Source organism: Hyperolius riggenbachi, chromosome 7, assembly GCF_040937935.1.
Source record: "Hyperolius riggenbachi isolate aHypRig1 chromosome 7, aHypRig1.pri, whole genome shotgun sequence".
Lineage (NCBI taxonomy): Eukaryota > Metazoa > Chordata > Amphibia > Anura > Hyperoliidae > Hyperolius > Hyperolius riggenbachi.
This window is the reverse complement of record NC_090652.1, coordinates 27,726,031-27,745,088: the sequence shown is the minus strand read 5'-3', so window position 1 is coordinate 27,745,088 and position 19,058 is coordinate 27,726,031. Positions and strand designations below refer to the sequence as shown.

The following is a 19,058-nucleotide window of genomic DNA, read 5'->3' as shown; positions in this document are numbered from 1 at the left end:
TTAGCGATGGGGAGTAGACCGCAATCGCCAGTGTGAACCGGGCCTCAGTGAGAATGGGGTGATTGGTAGAGATCGAACAATAAATATTGCATGGTGTATGGCCAGCCTACACTGAGGGCCACTAAAAGGTCTTGAAGCCCCTATTCTATGACTCCACCCCCTCCCCCAGTTGGATGCTGTACACCCCGTGTGTGACATCACAAGCCCCCTTCCAGAACTTGAGCGCCTCCTGGCGCAGCATGACGTCACACCTCCCGCGTGTGACGTCACGGCGGTTCCCCCCGCAGCCAGGCGGCCAGCATAGCGCACCTGAGGTCGGGGCTCCCCTGGAAAAGGCGTCCGATGAAATTCCGCATCTCCCGCTCCATATCTCCCGCCATGCTTAAACCTCCTCCGCTGCGGCCTGCGCCCCGCCCACTCGACCCTTACTGGCTGATGGCGCCGGGACACGCCCACGCTCTCTCATTGGCGCCACGCACCTAGCTGCGCTCCTGGCTCCTCCCACCGACGGGGCGCCATGATGTGGTAGTCCTGTAGCTACGGAAACATGGCGCTTGTAGTGGGCGGGGTTATTGGAAGGAAGTGACGACACAGGAAGCTGCTCGCCTGGTGGGAGAGAGGAGCACTGAGAGGGTGAGAGTTCTGTATTCTCCATATTATAGAGATATGGAGGCTGTCATATTTACTTACACATTGGCCTCACAATTCACTAAGATCATGCTGGAGATAATAAGGCAAGAGAAAGCTTACCTACACACAGTGAGAGAGTTATCTTATCTCTTCATTCCTTATGTTACTCCCTATGTAGTTATTTTCACAGCCTGTCAGAATTCTGGAGTTATTTTAAAGGAGATCTGTAGAGAGAGCTGTATGAAGGCTGCCATATTTATTTCCATTTAAGCAATACCAGTTGCCTGGCTATCCTGCTGATCCTCTGCCTCTAATACTTTCAGCCATAGACCCTGAACAAGCATGCAGCAGATCAGGTGTTTCTGACATTATTGTCAGATCTGACAAGATTAGCTGCATGCTTGTTTGTGGTGTGCTTCAGCCACTACTTCAGCCAAATAGACCAGCAGGGCTGCCAGGTAACTGGTATTGTTTAAAAGGAAATAAATATGTCAGCCTCCATATACCTCTCACTACAGTTCTCCTTTAAGGATTGAAGAGTTAACTTAAAGACAGAAGAGTTAACTTTAGGTTTGCCTGAGGTAAAATGTTTCCTGAATAGGACATGCCTCATCACCATGGTGATAACGCTAGAAACTTTATTAAAGGAATACTATAGATTCACATATTTTTTCAATTGACACAGGAATTGTTTGGGAAGTGCTGCTAAGTACTGGTGTATACATTTTAGTAGCAACCTCTTTGTTTACTGTTATCAAAATACTTTCAAACTTTAACTGAGGGCAGACTGAGCCATGAGGAGAGGGGAAATTCCCCTCACACTTGCTGAGTTAACTCTATGGCTATCATTCATGAACAGTCTGTCGGTAAAGAGAATCAGTTCGGGAAAACACCGCTGGCGGATTTTTAGACTTCTGGGTGGGCATTCATAAAAAAGTATCCATGTGCGGAAGCAGTGCGGAGATTCCCCGAACTAGGCTGTCGGTAGGCAGGCGGTAGGCTTGCAGAGACACGTAGGCTGCCGAGTTGATACATTTCTCCGTGTTCCACTCTGCTGCAGCTGCCTGGGAGGTCTGTGTGTCTCCATTCACTTACATTGGTATCGCCACATCAGAGGGAGCGGTACTTTCCGACCTCACACCGCTTGCGGTGATCTTTATGAATGAACATTTTGCTACATTTGTTCCGATAATCACCGCACAAGGCGGTGATTTATCACTCTGCTCGGTAGTGTCATTTTTCCATGCGGAAAGAGGCTTTATGAATGCTGACTTTGCTAAGTGGTCGGTAAAGTCAGCTGTTTTAAGCATTTCCGCATGCGGAAATGCTTTATGAATGATAGCCTATGTGTAGCTCTGTGTGTGACAGAGAAGAGAGCTCCCAACAGCTGCAGCTGCTGTGTCCTGTGTTTCTGACTGACGTGTCTGAACAGAGCAGAGGAAATGTAACTAATTGTCACAGCTTTTCATACTGTTTTTGCTTTCAGAGTTTGATATTTGCTTTCTGTAGTCTGATATACAACTCTGGCTGTGCATTGAAGCAGACACTTCTTCTGCAATTGATTTGTCCCAATATAGCTAAATCCTACCCTCAATAAATTACAGCTTTTGCCTCTGATATTTAACATGAAAAGTAGGAAAATGTTTACACAGCTACTTAGACATTATTTGTACACTGTCATTTTAGAACACTTGGGTATTAATAGTATTCCTTTAAAGACAGGAGATAAGCTTAGTGAATTGAGGCCACTGCCTGGCAGTCCTGCTGATCACATACTTACCTAAGGAGAAGCCTCTGGATCCTAATGAGGCTTCCCTCGCTGTCCTCTGGTCTCCTGTTGCCCAGTGCATATGCTCCACAGATCACCGACATGGGATTGTTGGTAATCTGATTGGGCTGCGCTCCTCTGCAGGAACGAGCACGGTTATACAGCATCTGCATGAGTACGGCCGCGACTGCGCAGTAAGCCCGAGCTGCTGGTGCATGAGCGGCTCTATGCCGCAGCACAGGTGTGTCCATGCTCACGTGGCTACAGGACGGCCACGCTCGTGCCAGAAGAGTGCAGACCTGATCAGCTGGAGAGTCTGCGCGTTTAAATGGGGCTCATTGGGATACAGAGGTTCCCCTCTCCTTAGGTAAGTATGTAATTTAAAAAAAACCCTTTGGGGATACTTACCTCGGAAGGGGGAAGCTTCTAGATCAGGGGTCTCAAACTCGCGGGCCATTTGCGGCCCTCGATACAATATTTTGTGGCCCTCACCGGCAAAAGCTTCCTTATAGTTCGCTTCTGTGCTCCCAAGTAATCCGCCGCATCCCCGCTGCTAAACGAGGGCTGCAGAGCCCCCAAATGGCCTGGGTGGCAATCCACTGGCATTTCCTGGAAGGGGCAGAGCTTTTAGCTTCAGCTCTGCCCCTCCTGACGTCAATCGCCGCCTCTCCCCGCCCCTCTCTATGAAGAAAGAGTGAGAGGGGCGGGCAGAGGCGGCGATGCGCCGCGATTGGGAAATCCCTTATGCGGCCCAGCCTCATCCTGACTTTGCCTCCTGTGGCCCCCCAGGTAAATTGAGTTTGAGACCCCTGTTCTAGATCCTAATGAGGCTTCCCCGGTCCTTCAGGCTGGCAATCCAACGCTGCAGCCCTTCGAACCGCAGCGAGGTGAATATTTACCTACCGTGATCCAGCGCAGGTACACTAGCAGCTTTCTGTTCAGGTAAGGCGGAAATAGCCGAACCTGATCGGATCCGCTCTACTGCGCCGGTGTGAGTCCTTTGCACCTGCGCAGTAGAGCGGATGCAATCAGGTTCGGCTATTTCTGCCTTACCTGAATGAAGAGCCGCTACTGTGCCTGCGCTGGATCCCAGAGAGGTAGATATATCACAGCTTGTCGGGAGAGGATTCGGGGGAGCCAGCGCTGGATTGCCTGCAGCTACAGGAGTGGGAAGCCTCATTGGGACGCTGAGGCTTCCCCCTCCCGAGGTAAGTATACCCCAGAGTTCTTTTTTTTTTTTTTTAAGTACAGAGTCTCTTTAACCTCCTGAGCGGTATGGACGAGCTCAGCTCGTCCATCACCGCCGGAGGCTGGCGCTCAGGCCCTGCTGGGCCGATTTTCTTCAAATAAAAAGCAGCACACGCAGCCAGCACTTTGCCAGCCGCGTGTGCTGCCTGATCGCCGCCGCTCTGCGGCGATCCGCCGCGAGCAGCGGCGAAAGAGGGTCCCCCCAGCCGCCTGAGCCCAGCGTAGCCGGAACTAAAAGTTCCGGCCAGCGCTAAGGGCTGGATCGGAGGCGGCTGACGTCAGGACGTCGGCTGACGTCCATGACGTCACTCCGCTCGTCGCTATGGCGACGATCTAAGCAAAACAAGGAAGGCCGCTCATTGCGGCCTTCCTTGTTTATTCTGGGCGCCGGAGGCGATCGGAAGAACGCCTCCGGAGCGCCCTCTAGTGGGCTTTCATGCAGCCAACTTTCAGTTGGCTGCATGAAATATTTTTTTTTTAATTAAAAAAAACCCCCTCCCGCAGCCTCCCTGGCGATCTCAATAGAACGCCGGGGAGGTTAAAGAAAGCATCAAGCAATAAATAGAAAAAGAGATCTACTCAGGGCCCGTTTCCGCTAGAGCGAATCTGCATGCGTTTCCTGCATGTAGATTCGCATAGACAATACAAGTGGATGGGACTGTTTCCACTTGTCAGGATTTCTGAGCGTTTTTCTGTGCAGAAAAAATCTGCACGGAAGAGCCCTCAGAATTCATCGCGTACAATGTAATTAATAGGAAAAACGCATGCGGTTTTGGTATGCGAATTTTCATGCGAATTCGCATACGATTTTGCATAGAAACAATGGAAAGCACACAGGCACTGCCATGGTTAAATTCGCATACATAGTCATCCATGCGAAATCGCATGAAAATTTGCATACAGCCGCTTGGAAAATTCACATCCACGTGCAAATTTTTTTCCGCGGCGATTCCCACCGCACAAGTGGAAACGGGCCCTTACCCGTCCCTGGCAGCCCGATATGTCACTCGATGCAGCTCCAGAGTCCCAAGACCCCTTTTGTTGGAGATGCTGACCTAGCCAGGTTGTCATCTACTGCGCCTGAGTAAGAACCACTCGCGCTGACGTGGTTCGGAGTGTACTGCGCAGGCGCAGAACACTCCAGATGTCAGCGCAACTGCGAGCGGCTCTTACGCGGGTGCAGTAGATGACAACCTGGATAGGTCAGCATCTCAAACAGAAGGGGATGCCGGGACACCGGAGCTGCATCGAGTGTCATATCTGCTGCCAGGGACTGGAGGCAGCCCCGGGTAAGTAGATCTCTTTTCTATTTATTGCCTGATGTTTCCTTTAAAAGCAAACTTGAAATGAGAGGGATGTAGAGGTTGCCTGGCTATCCTGCTAATCCTCTGCCTCTAATACTGTTAGCCATAGACCCTAATCAAGCGTGCAGGTCAGGGGTTTCAGATTGAAGTCTGACAAGGTTAGCTGCATGCTTGTTTCTGGTGTGATTCAGACACTATTGCAGCCAAATAGATCATCAGGACTGCCAGGCAACTAGTATCGTTTAAAGCAAATCTGAAGCGAAAATAAAGTTTTGAGATAATGAATTGAATGTGTTGAACAGATTACAAATAGTGCAATAGTAGCAAAAAAAAAAAAAAAATGTCATGTTGTTTTCCAGTACAGGAAGAATTAAAACATTCCCGTCGTTATCTGTGCAAAACAAGAAAAAAAAAAAACCTTTTCTGAACTTTAGGAACTCCTGTTTGCTAAATAGCTTAAGGTGGCCGCACACCATACAATTTTCTTAAATATCTTTTGAATTCAATAATTGCAATCAATTTTTTTGACTGATTGTAACATTTAAAAAAAAAATCTGACCCCTGTACCACACACACATGTTAAATGTTTCCCAATCATGAATAAAATAATTGAAAACTCAGCAAAAAATTGATTGGATATGTACATCAAGTAATTGACAATTTACCACACACTATTCAATTTTCATAAAAATTGATCAGAAAAATCCAACACTCCTGATCTTCTTTTATCGAACAAAAATAGGAAATTTGATCAGATTTCTCGAACAAATGGGGAAAAAAAACTTTAGATGATTTTTTTTGGGGGGGACAACCTATACTATTTATCGAATTGGTGTAAAATCGGATCTTTTAATGCTACGGTGCCAGGGGCTGGAGGCAGCCCTGGGTAAGCAGTTTTTTTTTTCAAGCCTTCCAAAGCTTGAAAGAAACTCCGCCCCCTCCATCTATAAGACAGGCGCGGCCATGTTTCACAAAGTCTTCTGAAGCTCTGTGGCCACCTCCACTTGCTCACAGCTGCCTGTCCCAGTGCTAGTCTAGTTTAGGGGACCCAGCAGGAAACGTCATAGGGAAATTTTGCTAACGTGATTGGATGGATGGCAAACTCTCCAACTGCAAGGTTTCAGATAGGTTGCTACCCTACACTATTTTGCCAATCACAATGCTCCTTCTTAGGTTGTCAGAAACTATGCCCACACTATTCAGCCAAGCATAATGCTTCGTGCTGTAAAGGGTGCTGTGATTGGAGAACTGCTTCCTGTGAGGTGTCTTGCTGGGTCCCCTAAACTAGACTAGTGCACCTGTCCCCGCTCATTGGCCACGGCTTAATTGGTGGCTACAGAGCTAGGGGGGCGGCAAGCAGGTTAAAGGATACCTGTAGTGGGAAGGATATGGAGGCTGACATATTTATTTCTTTATAAGCAATACTAGTTGCCTGGCTGTTCTGCTGATCCTCTGACTAAGCATGCAGCACATCAGGTGTTTCTGGCATTATTGTCAGATCTGACTAGATTAGCTACATGCTTCTTTCTGGTGTTATTCAGACACTACTGTAGCCAAATAGATCAGCAGGACTGCCAGGCAACTGGTATTGTTTAAAAGGAAATAAATATGGCAGCTTCCACATACTTCTCACTACATTTGTCCTTTAAAGTGGCCACAGAAGACTTCAGGAAACATTGCCGCAGCTGTCTTTTAGACGGAGCGGGGTGGAATTTTAGTTCAGTTTCTGAATTATGGGTGAGATGAACACCTGTCGATTCTTACAGCACTAAGAGTGACCCTTACATTATTATTATTTTTATTGTATTTATAAAGCACCAATATAGGGCTTGATTTACTAGTGTGCTAAGTGTTAGCACACCACTGAAAAGCCCGTTAGCATGTCCAAAGTGCCTTTGCACGCGCTAATATGAACGCAAAACGTTGCACCGTCCACGTGCAAAATAGCCTGATAAGCTTGCTTTGCACGCGGACGGTGCGACGTTTCGTGCGCACCAAATAGCGCACAATCAGTAACAGCTTTGGACGTGCAAACTACTTAGCACCCGAGTTTGCACAGCGAAAGCTTTTAGGCATGCTAACTGTGTTAGCACTCTTTAGTGTATCAAGCCCATATTATGTAGCTCTGGAAATTAAATACAATGGTTCAAAGAATGACCGTTGTAATGTGACAAGGATGTACAATAAAGGACAAGGTTATGTTTGTGAGGCAAACAGGGTACAGAATACATGATCATGCAATTCTGGGCTGGTTAGGTAGTTCCAGCTCAGTCTAATTCAAGTACGAGGCTGTCATAGGAAAGGAGCACACAATCATGTAGAATACTCTAGGGAAGGGAGGACCTAGAAAAAGGCTCTCTATTTTACACTGGAGGTAGTCTTTAAAGGACAACTGAAGTGAGAAGTATATGGAGGCTGCCATATTTATTTCCTTTTAAACCATACCAGTTGCCTGACAGTCCTGCTGCTCTATTTGGCAGCAGTAGTGTCTGAATAATACCAGAAACAAGCATGCAGCTAATCTTGTCAGATCTGACTATGATGTCAGAAACACCTGATCTGCTGCATGCTTGTTCAGGGTCTATGGCAAATAGTATTAGAGGCAGATGATCAGCAGAATAGCCAGGCAACTGGTATTGCTTAAAGAGACACTGAAGCGAAAAAAAATATATGATATAATGAATTGGTTGTGTACTATGAATAATTACTAGAAGATTAGCAGCAAAGAAAATATTTTCATATTTTTATTTTCAGGTATATAGTGTTTTATCTAACATTGCATTATTCTCTAATATGTGCAGATTACACAACACTCAGCATTCAAAATGATTCTTTCAGAGCAGTCTGTGAACTAATGACCTCTCCTCTGGCAGAGAAAAAGTAAATAGTTAACTAACAGTTGAGATAATAAAAGTCAGATAACAGCCCTCTCCACGACTTTGAAAGTCGTAGAGCTTAATGGATTGTTTGCATAGAGATAACAACTGGAGTTTCTTAACTCTTCCTGTACTGGAAACAATTAGACTGATGTATCTGATCTTAATGTTTAATTTCTTAGCTGTACTACACATACAAATCATAATATAATTTTTTTTTCACTTCAGTGTCTCTTTAAAAGGAGATAAATCTGGCAGCCTCCATATACCTCTCACCTCAGTTGCACGTTAACCTTTCTCTGGAGCAGAATCATGTGGTGGACAAGTGTCTTTACACCTCCCGTCAGTTCAGGCCCTGACAGGACACGTTATTCTGGCATTTAATTATTTACTGCTTTTCTTTGTGTGGCCAACAGAGAGACTCTCGGGGGCGGAGGATGAACGGGCAGCCGGATGGGGAGGTGGACTACAAGCGAAAGTACAAGAATCTCAAACGCAAGTTGAAATTTCTCATCTATGTAAGTCAATGATGAAGAAATCATCATGGATCATATTTTATAACTTTGTCTCCTGGAAAAGGTCGCTGTGGTTAATGACTGAAAGACATTAAAGAGAACCCGAGTTGGGATTAAACTATGCTAGTGGGGCACAGAGGCTGGTTGTGCACACTAACACCAGCCTCTGTTGCCCCATGGTGTGCCTCCATGTCCCCCCTGCGCGCCGCTATAGCCCCCGCAGTGCTGGCGACACGTAGCGCGTCGCCAGCACAATGTTTACCTCAGCGCTGTCTGTCAGCGCCACTCCCCCGCCTCCTCCGCATCGGCGCTACCCGCCCGCGTCACTTCCCTCCTATCAGCAGGAGGGAAGGGACACGGGCGGGTGCGCCAATGCGGAGGAGGCGAGGGAGCGGCGCTGACAGACAGCGCTGAGGTAAACATTGTGCTGGCGACGCGCTGCGTGTCGCCAGCACTGCGGGGGCTATAGCGGCGCGCAGGGGGGACATGGAGGCACACCATGGGGCAACAGAGGCTGGTGTTAGTGTGCACAACCAGCCTCTGTGCCCCACTAGCATAGTTTAATCCCTCCTCGGGTTCTCTTTAAAGTACACTTGAAGTGGGAGGGATATGGAGGGTGCCATATTTATTTCCACTTAAACACTAATAGTTGCCTAGCAGTCCTGACTTGGGCTATTATGGTGCTGGGAGACACTCTATCTGTTGTATAGCTGGTGGGGGGTGGGGGGGGGGGAGATTGTATATACTGTATATAGTATGGCACTGTTGTATAGAACCACCCGACAAAGCCCTTCAGGGTGAAACATGTTATATAAGTGGGGGCACGTTTTTCAGAGTGTACCTCCTTACTCTGTTAGGACATCATACACGTATACTACTTGTATAACTATATTGATCACGATGCTTATCCTTGTGACCTCTAACACAACCCATTGCATGACTATTTTGAGTGACTGGGTGATAGCTACACTCCACTCCATATTCACATTAGGAGTGGGTGCAGATATGCAAAGGCCCCCCCCCCCCCCATCCCTCCTCCGGTCTTCTCAGACAGTTCTGCTGTGGACACAACAGACTCAAGTGTAGAGGAATTTAGACACAGGCATCTTCTATTTTTAAAATATCTTTTAATAAATAACGTTAGCAGCTGTTCAATTGTACTTATAGGCCTTGTTCAATTGGACAAATAGTGTACAACAGCTATACTATCCCGGGAGGAAAAAAACGCATATATAAGTAGATAAATACTTGTTCTACTTAAATAACAAATGTATTGTGCTGTCCAGATTTTTATTTCAGTGCATTTTATAAAATAAATAAAGTTGGCCTTTGGAGACTGTCAGATATTTTCCATCTTGACTGCCTCTGATTGAAGCCAATCTTGGTGTCAATTCCTCCCTTGCTTTTTTTTCCTCCTCTGCCTGAAATGGTTTATGCATTGTCAGATCTCCTCCCCAATGAACTCTGTAGGAACTGCACTGTCATGTCTATCTTGCTTTGTAAACACATGTGAGCACAGCATAGATCGTATTTCAGCAGCTTCTGCAGAGGGGTGTCGTGTATTTCCCTTCTCAGCCTCGTGTCACACTAAACTGCCCTCAGCCAATCAGTGAGGAGCTGGAACGTGGGAGGGAGGGGAGATAACAAGCTTCCCTCTCCCCAACAGTGTACCAGCATAGAGCCAGGCTGACTGACATAAGATTCATTACAGCAGAAACATTTATGATTATATTGGAATGCTTGTAATGCAGGGTCAGGATGTAGACTACATAAAAACACAGAGCAGTGGGTAAATGGAATTTGATTTTCTGGCTGACAATCCTGCTTTAATAGATGTTGTCTCTTGTGTTTAGGAGCAGGAATGTTTCCAGGAGGAGCTGCGCAGAGCACAGAGGAAGCTGCTGAAGGTTTCCCGGGATAAGAGGTATGTCAGAGTGTTGGGTGCGCCGGGGCTGCTTTATATGATGAGAAGTGAAGCCTGCATGTTTGTGTTGCTCACAGCAGCCAGATACGCTGTCATGTTATCAGTCACTGCTGGAGAGGTGACACAGCCGGACTCTTCTTGCCGTTGCCTTTCCTTGGTATATTTATGTTTGAGCTCCCCTAAGCACCATGCTCTGCACAATACTTCAGACATGGGGAAATATCTTCAGCAAAATTCTACTTTTTTAGTATGACGATTATTTCTTATCATTTTCCAGAGTGCGTTACAGAGATCATTACACAAGTTACATCTCCAACTGTTCCTAACATGAATCGCAGACTGTCTCTACCATAGTTTAAAGCAGCAGGATTAGCCATACTCTCCCAGGGAAAAAAACACATGTATAAGTAGATATATTCTTGTTCTACTTACATAACAGATGTATTGTACTGTCCATGTTTTAATTTCAGTGATTTTTATATAGTAAATAAAGAGAAAACTGTTCCAGGCATTTTCCATCTTTACTGCCTTTGGCTGAAGCCAATCCTGATGTCATTTCCTCCCTTACTTTTTATTCTCCCAGAAATTGCACTGTCATATCTAGCTTGCTTTGTAAACACATGTGAGCACAGCGTAGATTGTATTTCAGCAACTTCTGCAGAGGGGTGAGGTGTATTTCCCATCTCAGCCTTGTGTCATACTAAACTGCCCTCAGCCAATCAGTGAGGAGCAGGAATGTGGGAGGGGAGATAACAAGCTTCCCTCTCCTCAGCAATGTACCAGAACAGAGCCAGGCTGACTGATAAGAGTCATTACAGCAGACACATTTATGATTATATTGGAATGCTTGTAATGCAGGTTGCATGCAGACTACAGAATAAACAGTGCAGTGGGTACATGAAATATGATTTTGGGGCTGACAGTCCCGCTTTAAGGTATACATATAGGGAAAAAAGTGCCCCATTGAGATATTTACTTTAGTAGAAGGACTTGTCTGAATAATCCTTAGGCTTCCCCGTCTCCTTCCAGCAGTGGAACGCCCCAAACCTCTTTGACAATGACTGGTGGAAGATTGCCCGCGGCCGCTCTCCCGTCTGTGAACAGGTGGGACCACACTGCGCAGGACACCTTGCACCTGCACAGTGGCATGGATCCACTCGGGCTCTGCTTTCTCTGCCTAGCCCGAGCACCTCCGTGGTACTGTGCAGGGGCCAGGCATCCTGCGCAGTGTGGTCTCACAGACGGGAGCGCGGGTACGAGCTTGCAGAGGGTCCCGTCGCCCTTAAGTGACAGATTGCCCAGCAAGCTCATGAGGAACCAGAACTCCGGGGAGTTTGTAAGGTTAAGAGAGACCTAAAAACCTCCTTAATAAAATGCTATGCAAAACAGAAGGTATTTGCGATAATTCAGGTTGGCGTGAGTTCTGAGATGTCTCCCACAATGCATCACTGCTGAATATATGCAAATCATCTCTTTGTTGTCCCTAAGGCTAAACACACCCCCAGAACCGCTGGAATGGAATATTTTTGATTGGTCTATGTCAGCCCCTCACACACCCCAATGAGTTCTGGTTCACCGTGAGCTTGCTGGGCAATCTGTAACTCTGAGTGCTTCAAGTCCTACTCCATAGAGCCACATTAATCCATGCCATGCACTGATGAGGATCAACCTCAAGCAGTGATGCATTGTGGGACACCCCAGAGCTCACTCCAACCTGAATAATCACAAATACTTTCTGTTTTAAAGAATAAGCGACATCCATGCTAACCTAGGAATAAAAACCACATATATAAGTAGATAAATACTACCTCTACTTGCATAACAGATGTATTGTGCTACCCACGTAATGATTCCTGTGAATTTTATAAAGGAAAAGCAGGAAATCCTATTCTAGGCAGTGGCCATTTTGCCAAGCTAATGCTGACATCATATCCTCCCTGACTCTTGTCCCCCCCCCCCCCCCCCACCTTCTCTTGCTCATTGTGTGTTCATTAGCGGCCCTCCTCCCAGAGTCTTCAGACACTCCCACTGAGGTGTATACTAACAATGGCACTGTCTATTTTATTTACACATCCAATCACTGAGTCACCTCAGCCATGCTTGTAAACTCAGAGGTGTTTCAGGTATGAAGCTAAGCAGGGAAATAAATAAAAGAGAAGGAATATATTCTAGATAAAAATAACTCCCATCATGCAACTGTTTGGCACTGACTACTAAAGGGCCAGTGCTCCTAAAGTATGGGATCACTCCAAATCATAACAGCAGAAGAAGTTTTGCGATTTTTGAATGCAGGATTAGCATCTTTATCACTTAATACACTCAGACCGGTTGCTGTTGAAATTTGATTTTTATGGTGACAATACCGCTTTAAGAAAGCAATTTCTGTTTTGCATAGCATTTTATCAAGGAGGCTTTTTGGTCATTTGTAGCCCCCTTACACTCTCCTAGGAGTTCTGGTTGACCACGAGCTTGCTGGGTAGTCTGTAACTCTGGGTGCTTCAAGTCCTGCCCCATAGAGCCATAGTAAGCCATGCAGTGTTCTCCCCAGGCTCTTTTAGCCGGGTGCTCCACTCGGCTAGTTTTGGTGACCGCCCGGCTGTTATCAGCTCACCTCCTTCTCTGCTGTAAGCAGAGTTGCACTGACCCTGCATTTCCCTCTTGCACCCCATCCGGCTACTTTTTCATGCCACTTGGCTGGGAAAAATTTCTGGGGAGAACACTGCCATGCACTGATGAGGCTCAACCAATCTGAAACAGTCTCTATACATGTAGGATTAGTTTGGCTCTGTAATATGTGTCAGATATATGCTTGTCCTGCAAGCTCGGTTGTGATTCCCGTTATTTGTCTGCTGTGTGTGGTGATATGAAAGTCGCCGCTCATCTCCTCTGATCTGTCTCCTCAGCTTCCTATTGGACAGGATCCTACAGTATGAGAACGTGGATGACGACTCGTCAGGTATGGCTATTGAAGGACCAGTGTAATGCAGTCTGAGAAACTCCGGTGTTAATAAAGAGGCACTTCACAGTCGTTACCATGTAGTCTTTACAAGACTTGCATTGGGGCAGCTAGCTAATGGCGAATCAATGTAGAGTGCAGACTATTACCCCTCCCCCCCCAATTAGATATAATCATCAAAGCCTTCTCAGTGTTGCAGGCACATTCTGCAGTTGTTTGCATTTGAACTATGGCAGCTGAAGAACACTACCTGTATGTACTGGGCTCCCCGACCACCAGGGGGAGCTCAGCTTTAATATATATCTGCAGCCTTCCTGTCAGATAGTGACCCACTACAGCGTTACTTAAAGGGAAGGTTCAAGCAAAATAAAAAAATGAGTTTCACTTACCTGGGTCTTCTACCAGCCCCATGCAGCCATCCTGTGCCCTCGTAGTCACTCACTGTTGCTCCAGTCCCCCGCTGGCAGCTTGCCGACCTCGGAGGTCGGCGGGCCGCATTGCGTACATTTTTACGCATTTCCGCTAGTGCAGGAACATTAACATATACATTTTTACGCGCTACTGGTTCAATGCGTACATTTTTACTGTGTGTGTGTACACTGTACTGTGTGTGTGTGTGTGTGTGTGTGTGTGTGTGTACTGTGTGTGTGTACACTGTACAGTGTGTGTGTGTGTACACTGTACAGTGTGTGTGTGTGTACACTGTACAGTGTGTGTGTGTGTGTGTGTACACTGTACAGTGTGTGTGTGTGTGTGTGTACTGTGTGTGTACACTGTACTGTGTGTGTACACTGTACAGTGTGTGTACACTGTACAGTGTGTGTACACTGTACAGTGTGTGTACACTGTACAGTGTGTGTACACTGTACAGTGTGTGTACACTGTACAGTGTGTGTACACTGTACAGTGTGTGTACACTGTACAGTGTGTGTACACTGTACAGTGTGTGTGTACACTGTACAGTGTGTGTGTGTATAATGAGTGTGTGGGATACTACAATAAAATTAAAAACAATGGTGCACGAGCCAGCCTGGGGCCCCGGGAACTCTCACTGCCCGGGGCCCCAGAACCAGCATCTAACACCATATGTGAGCGCAGCCAAACCCTTGGAGCTGCCACCCCCAAGGCCTGTCTCCTACTGCTCTAAAACTTACCAAACACACAAATGGAGAAACTCACTCCCAAACAGTTCTCTGCTGCTTTATAAAGCCTGCAGGCTGCTTATAAGCCAATGAGAAGTGCACACATATAATACACCTAGCTTGCAGTGATTAATCAAGCAGAAGCTGAGCAAGTCAGCCAGTCAGTTGGAGAGGGCTTCAGTTGCATATAGACAATGGCTATATGACCAGCAGGGGGCACCAACGTGCAGGATATTCCCTCTCATCTGCCCCCCTCCTAACTAAACTGCATGGGATACTACAATAAAATTAAAATTTTTTAATTTTATTGTAGTATCCCATGCAGTTTAGTTAGGAGGGGGGCAGATGAGAGGGAATATCCTGCACGTTGGTGCCCCCTGCTGGTCATATAGCCATTGTCTATATGCAACTGAAGCCCTCTCCAACTGACTGGCTGACTTGCTCAGCTTCTGCTTGATTAATCACTGCAAGCTAGGTGTATTATATGTGTGCACTTCTCACTGGCTTATAAGCAGCCTGCAGGCTTTATAAAGCAGCAGAGAACTGTTTGGGAGTGAGTTTCTCCATTTGTGTGTTTGGTATAATGAGTGTGTGTACAGAGTGTGTGTGTGTACAGTTTGTGTGTGTACAGTGTGTGTGTGTATAATGAGTGTTTGTGTGTGTGTACAGTGGGTACAGTGTGTGTGTGTATAATGAGTGTGTGTGTGTACAGTGTACGGTGTGTGTGTACAGTGTATGCACAGTGTGTGTGTGTGTGTGTGTGTGTACAGTGTATGCACAGTGTGTGTGTGTACGTACGTGCGCATGTGGACAGTTGTCCTTTAAGCTCACCTTCCTCTCATTCTTTCGCCCAGACTCAGATCTGACAGCCTCATCCGAGAACAGCGATGCAGAGGGAGGGAGAGAGCTCAGTGTACCCATAGCAAAGAGGTAAGTTTAGCTCATCGGTTTGTGGCCAATGGCATAACGCTATGGGACTGATTTTACTAAAGCATCTCCATTTGGGATGTCGCATTGCAACCCTCACCTAGTGTATTGATGATCTGTGGTTACCCACAATGCACCGCTACTGAATATGCAAATTATCTCTATGCCCCAGAAGCCAGGCTAGCACCCAGAACCGCTGGTGTATAGTGAGCCTATAGCTTTACATTTTACAGAGCCTCACCATCCCCACATGAAGACAGCCTGTTTCAGACTGTTGGTCCTCCTCAGTACATGGCAGGGATTGATATGGCTCTGTGGGATAGGGGCTTGGACCAGTACAACAGAGTAACCAAGCAGCTCAGGGAGACCCAAACCACTCGGAATGTATAGGGGGATAAAAGAGAACGAAAAGCTTTCCTGCTAAAAAGCAATGCTTTGCCTTCTTAAAACAGAAGGTACTTGAGATAATTCACCTTTAAATGAACATCTGCTCACTGAATATGCAAATTATCTCTATGCCCCTGAATCCAGGCTTACATCCAGAGACGCTGGTGTATAGCAGGCCTATAGCTTATACATGTTACGGAGCCACATCAACCCAACATGCAGATAGCCTGTTTCAGACTTTTGGTCCTCCCCAGTGCATTATGGGTAACCACAGATGTTCACTTAAAGCTGAATTATCACAAGTACCTTCTGTTTTAAAGAGACTCTGAAGCCAATTTAAAAACGGCTTTTTACCTTTTAATAATGTTAGGCATGTTTTGTTAAAATCTGCTATCCCGCGGCAGAATGAGGGTTTTTTACCCCTCAAATCCACTGTGCAAAATCCACGACTTTCTTGGTTGTGGATTTTGCTGCCCAGGGGAGGCGGAGCTTTTGGCTTTAGCTCCGCCTCCATTTGCGTCACTCAGCGATGATCGCCGCCTCTCCCCCACCCCTCTCAGTGAAGGAAGACTGAGAGGGGCGGGGGAGAGGCGGCGATCCGTGCTGATGGACGCGTGTAGAGGCAGAGCTGCAGCCGAAAGCTCTGCCTCTCACGGAAGCGCTCCCCGCAGTGTGCCCAGTGGATTTGGGGGGTAAAGACCCCTCGTTCTGCCGCGGGATAGCAGCGTTTTAACGGGCAGCCATGCCTCACATAAATAAAAGGTAAAAAAACGTTTTTAAATTGGCTTCAGAGTCTCTTTAAAAAGGCAAACCACACTAAGCATTTCTTTTTAGTAGGAGGGCTTTTTGTTCTCTTCTAGTCTCCTATACATTCCTTGTGGTTCTGGGTCACCCCGGGCTGCCTGGTTACACTGTTGTACTGGTCCAAGCCTTATCCCAAAGAGCCACATTAATCCCTGCCGACCAACAGTCTGAAACAGGCTGTCTACATGTTAGCTTGATGTGGCTCTGTATAATTATAAGCTATAGACTTGCTATACACCAGCAGTTCTGGATGCAATCCTGACTTCAGGGGCATAAAGAGATAATTTGCATATTCAGTTGTGGTGCATTGTGGGTAACGACAGATGTTCACTTAATTATCGTAAGTACCTTCTGTTTTAAAGTGAACCAGAGACGAAGCACCCTCATGTATTTTACCATATATATATCAGTGGGAACACACCTACCCTGCTCTCTGTTTCATTCTTCACTCCACAGCTTGCTTCTAATCAGCCCTGATAAAATCCCCGACTGAGCATTTAGTCTGGCTTTGCTCAGGAATCATTATAGTTGAGTCATTATAGCAGAGCCAGCAGGGGACATGCTTGGGCTTGAAAAGACATCAGAGAAGACAGACTCAGCTATAAGGATTCCTGAGCAAAGCCGGACTGAATGCTCAGTCAGGGATTTTATCAGGGCTGATTACAGGCAGGCTGAGCAGTGAAGGATGAAACGGAGAGCAGAGTAGGTGTTTTCTCTAATGTTCCCACTGATGTATATGGTAAATGCATGAGGGTGCTTCGTCTCTGGTTCACTTTAAGAAGGCAAATCACACCTAGTGTATTGATTAAAGAGAATCTGTAAAAAAAAAAAAAAAAAATTGTCTCTATGGGGTACTTACCTTGGGAGGGAGGAGCCTCTGGATCCAAATGAGGCTTCCTCCTCCGTCCCTCTGTTCCAGTGCTGTCAGCCACCGACAATCCGCCAACAGGCTTGCCTTCATCATAACAAACTTGAGTGAACCTTGCACAAGCGCAGCAGTGGCTTTCCTTTGGGCTCAGGCTGAAATAGCCGAGCCTGATTGAATCCGTTCTACTGCACTGACGCGGACACCACACAGCTGCACAGTAGAGCGGATCCGATCAGGCTCGGCTATTTTTGCCTGAGCCGGATAGGATAGCCGCTACTGTGCGAGGCTCACACAGGGTTGTTATGATCCTAGAACCCAGCATTTGGTGGCTGACAGCGCTGGAAGGGAGGGACGAAGGAGGACTGGTTATCAGTCTGGTTATTAATGTTTTGCCCTGTAATACATGTTTACCTCATCATGTTACATGTCGCATCGGGGAATGGGCGATTTACTGTATATTCCCCTTAAATTGTGGAAGCTACCCTCAGATACTATATGGATTTAAAGAGACACTGAAGCGAAAAAAAATATGATATAGTGAATTGGTTGTGTACTATGAATAATTACTAGAAGATTAGCAGCAAAGAAAATATTCTCATACTTTTATTTTCAGGTATATAGTGTTTTTTCTAACATTGCATCATTCTATAATATGTGCAGATTACACAACACTCAGCATTCAAAATGAGTCTTTCAGAGCAGTCTGTGAAGTAATGAACTCTCCTCTAGCAGAGGAAAAGTAAACAGTTCAATTACAGTTGAGATAATAAAAGTCAGATAACAGCCGTTTCCACGACTAACTTAGTTGGAGAGCTTAATAGCTTGTTTGCATAGAGATAACTGGAGTTTCTCAACTCTTCCTGTACTGGAAACAATTAGACTGATGTATCTGATCTTAATGTTTTATTTCTTAGCTGTACTACACATACAAATCATAATATCATACATTTTTTTTCGCTTCAGTGTCTCTTTAACTGCATTTAAAGTAAATCCCACCCATTTTATGTTCTCAGTGTAAACTCTTCTTTCGCCCCGTACAGGAAGCGCAGCCCTTCTGCTGGCCCCGCCTCTCCTCCACCCTCCTCCTCATCGGGGTTATCCTTGCACACAGCCACAGGACCCTACCTGAGTGCAGTAAGTGTCCTCTTTACCCCCCGTAACTAGACTAATCTTCCATCTCCCTCTCATCACCTTTTGCTTTGCGTCCACTTCCTCCCGATACATGTTCAGTCCAGTGAGAAATTCCAAATAGGCCGAATAGAGAAAACTCTGGAAAGGAAACCGTTGTGGTTGAAGCTAAAAACATCAACCTCCTTTAAGAATAGAACAGGTCTTCTTCAAGCAAATAGCAGATATCTGACTGGCTGAGTCACACAGCTGGCGCTAGCATGCAGCCAGTGGAGTTAGAAGACCTGATCTGCCTCTACTGGATCCGAGTCAGTCATTAAAGGGTACCTAAAGTAAAATGAAAGTGTCCAGTTTACCTGGGGCTTCTTCCAGCCCCCTGCAGCCATCCTGTGCCCTCACCATCATTCCATATTCTCTTAAAGAGAGGCTGAAGCGTAAATAAAAATTAAAAACAGATACTCTTCCGGACAGCTATCTTCCGGGTTTGGCTGGCCTCGGCAGTTTACGGAAGCACTCGGGCTTCTGAAGATTTGCCGCTCCATACTGCGTACACGTGAGCGCCCTCTATCACGCACTCGAGA

General features: G+C 46.3%; 2 protein-coding genes across 3 annotated transcripts in view; one reads left to right on the top strand and one right to left on the bottom strand.

The window, feature by feature from the left end:
* Positions 1-548, bottom strand: part of HIRIP3 (HIRA interacting protein 3) — a 55,811-nt gene extending 55,263 nt beyond the window's left edge. Inside the window, exon 1 of the mRNA XM_068243786.1 lies at positions 310-548. Within this exon, the coding sequence (XP_068099887.1) occupies positions 310-380 (71 nt within the window). The 5' untranslated portion in view covers positions 381-548. The remainder of the gene's footprint in view (positions 1-309) is intronic.
* Positions 529-19,058, top strand: part of INO80E (INO80 complex subunit E) — a 22,101-nt gene continuing 3,571 nt past the window's right edge. Inside the window, exons 1-6 of one of the 2 annotated variants that reach the window (XM_068243788.1) lie at positions 529-633; positions 8,243-8,344; positions 10,195-10,265; positions 13,169-13,221; positions 15,218-15,293; positions 18,390-18,483. In XM_068243788.1, coding sequence (XP_068099889.1) covers positions 8,264-8,344; positions 10,195-10,265; positions 13,169-13,221; positions 15,218-15,293; positions 18,390-18,483 — 375 coding nt within the window. In that variant the 5' untranslated portion in view covers positions 529-633; positions 8,243-8,263. Of the gene's footprint in view, positions 634-8,240; positions 8,345-10,194; positions 10,266-13,168; positions 13,222-15,217; positions 15,294-18,389; positions 18,484-19,058 lie in introns of both variants that reach the window. The other variant, XM_068243787.1, reaches the window with a different exon arrangement.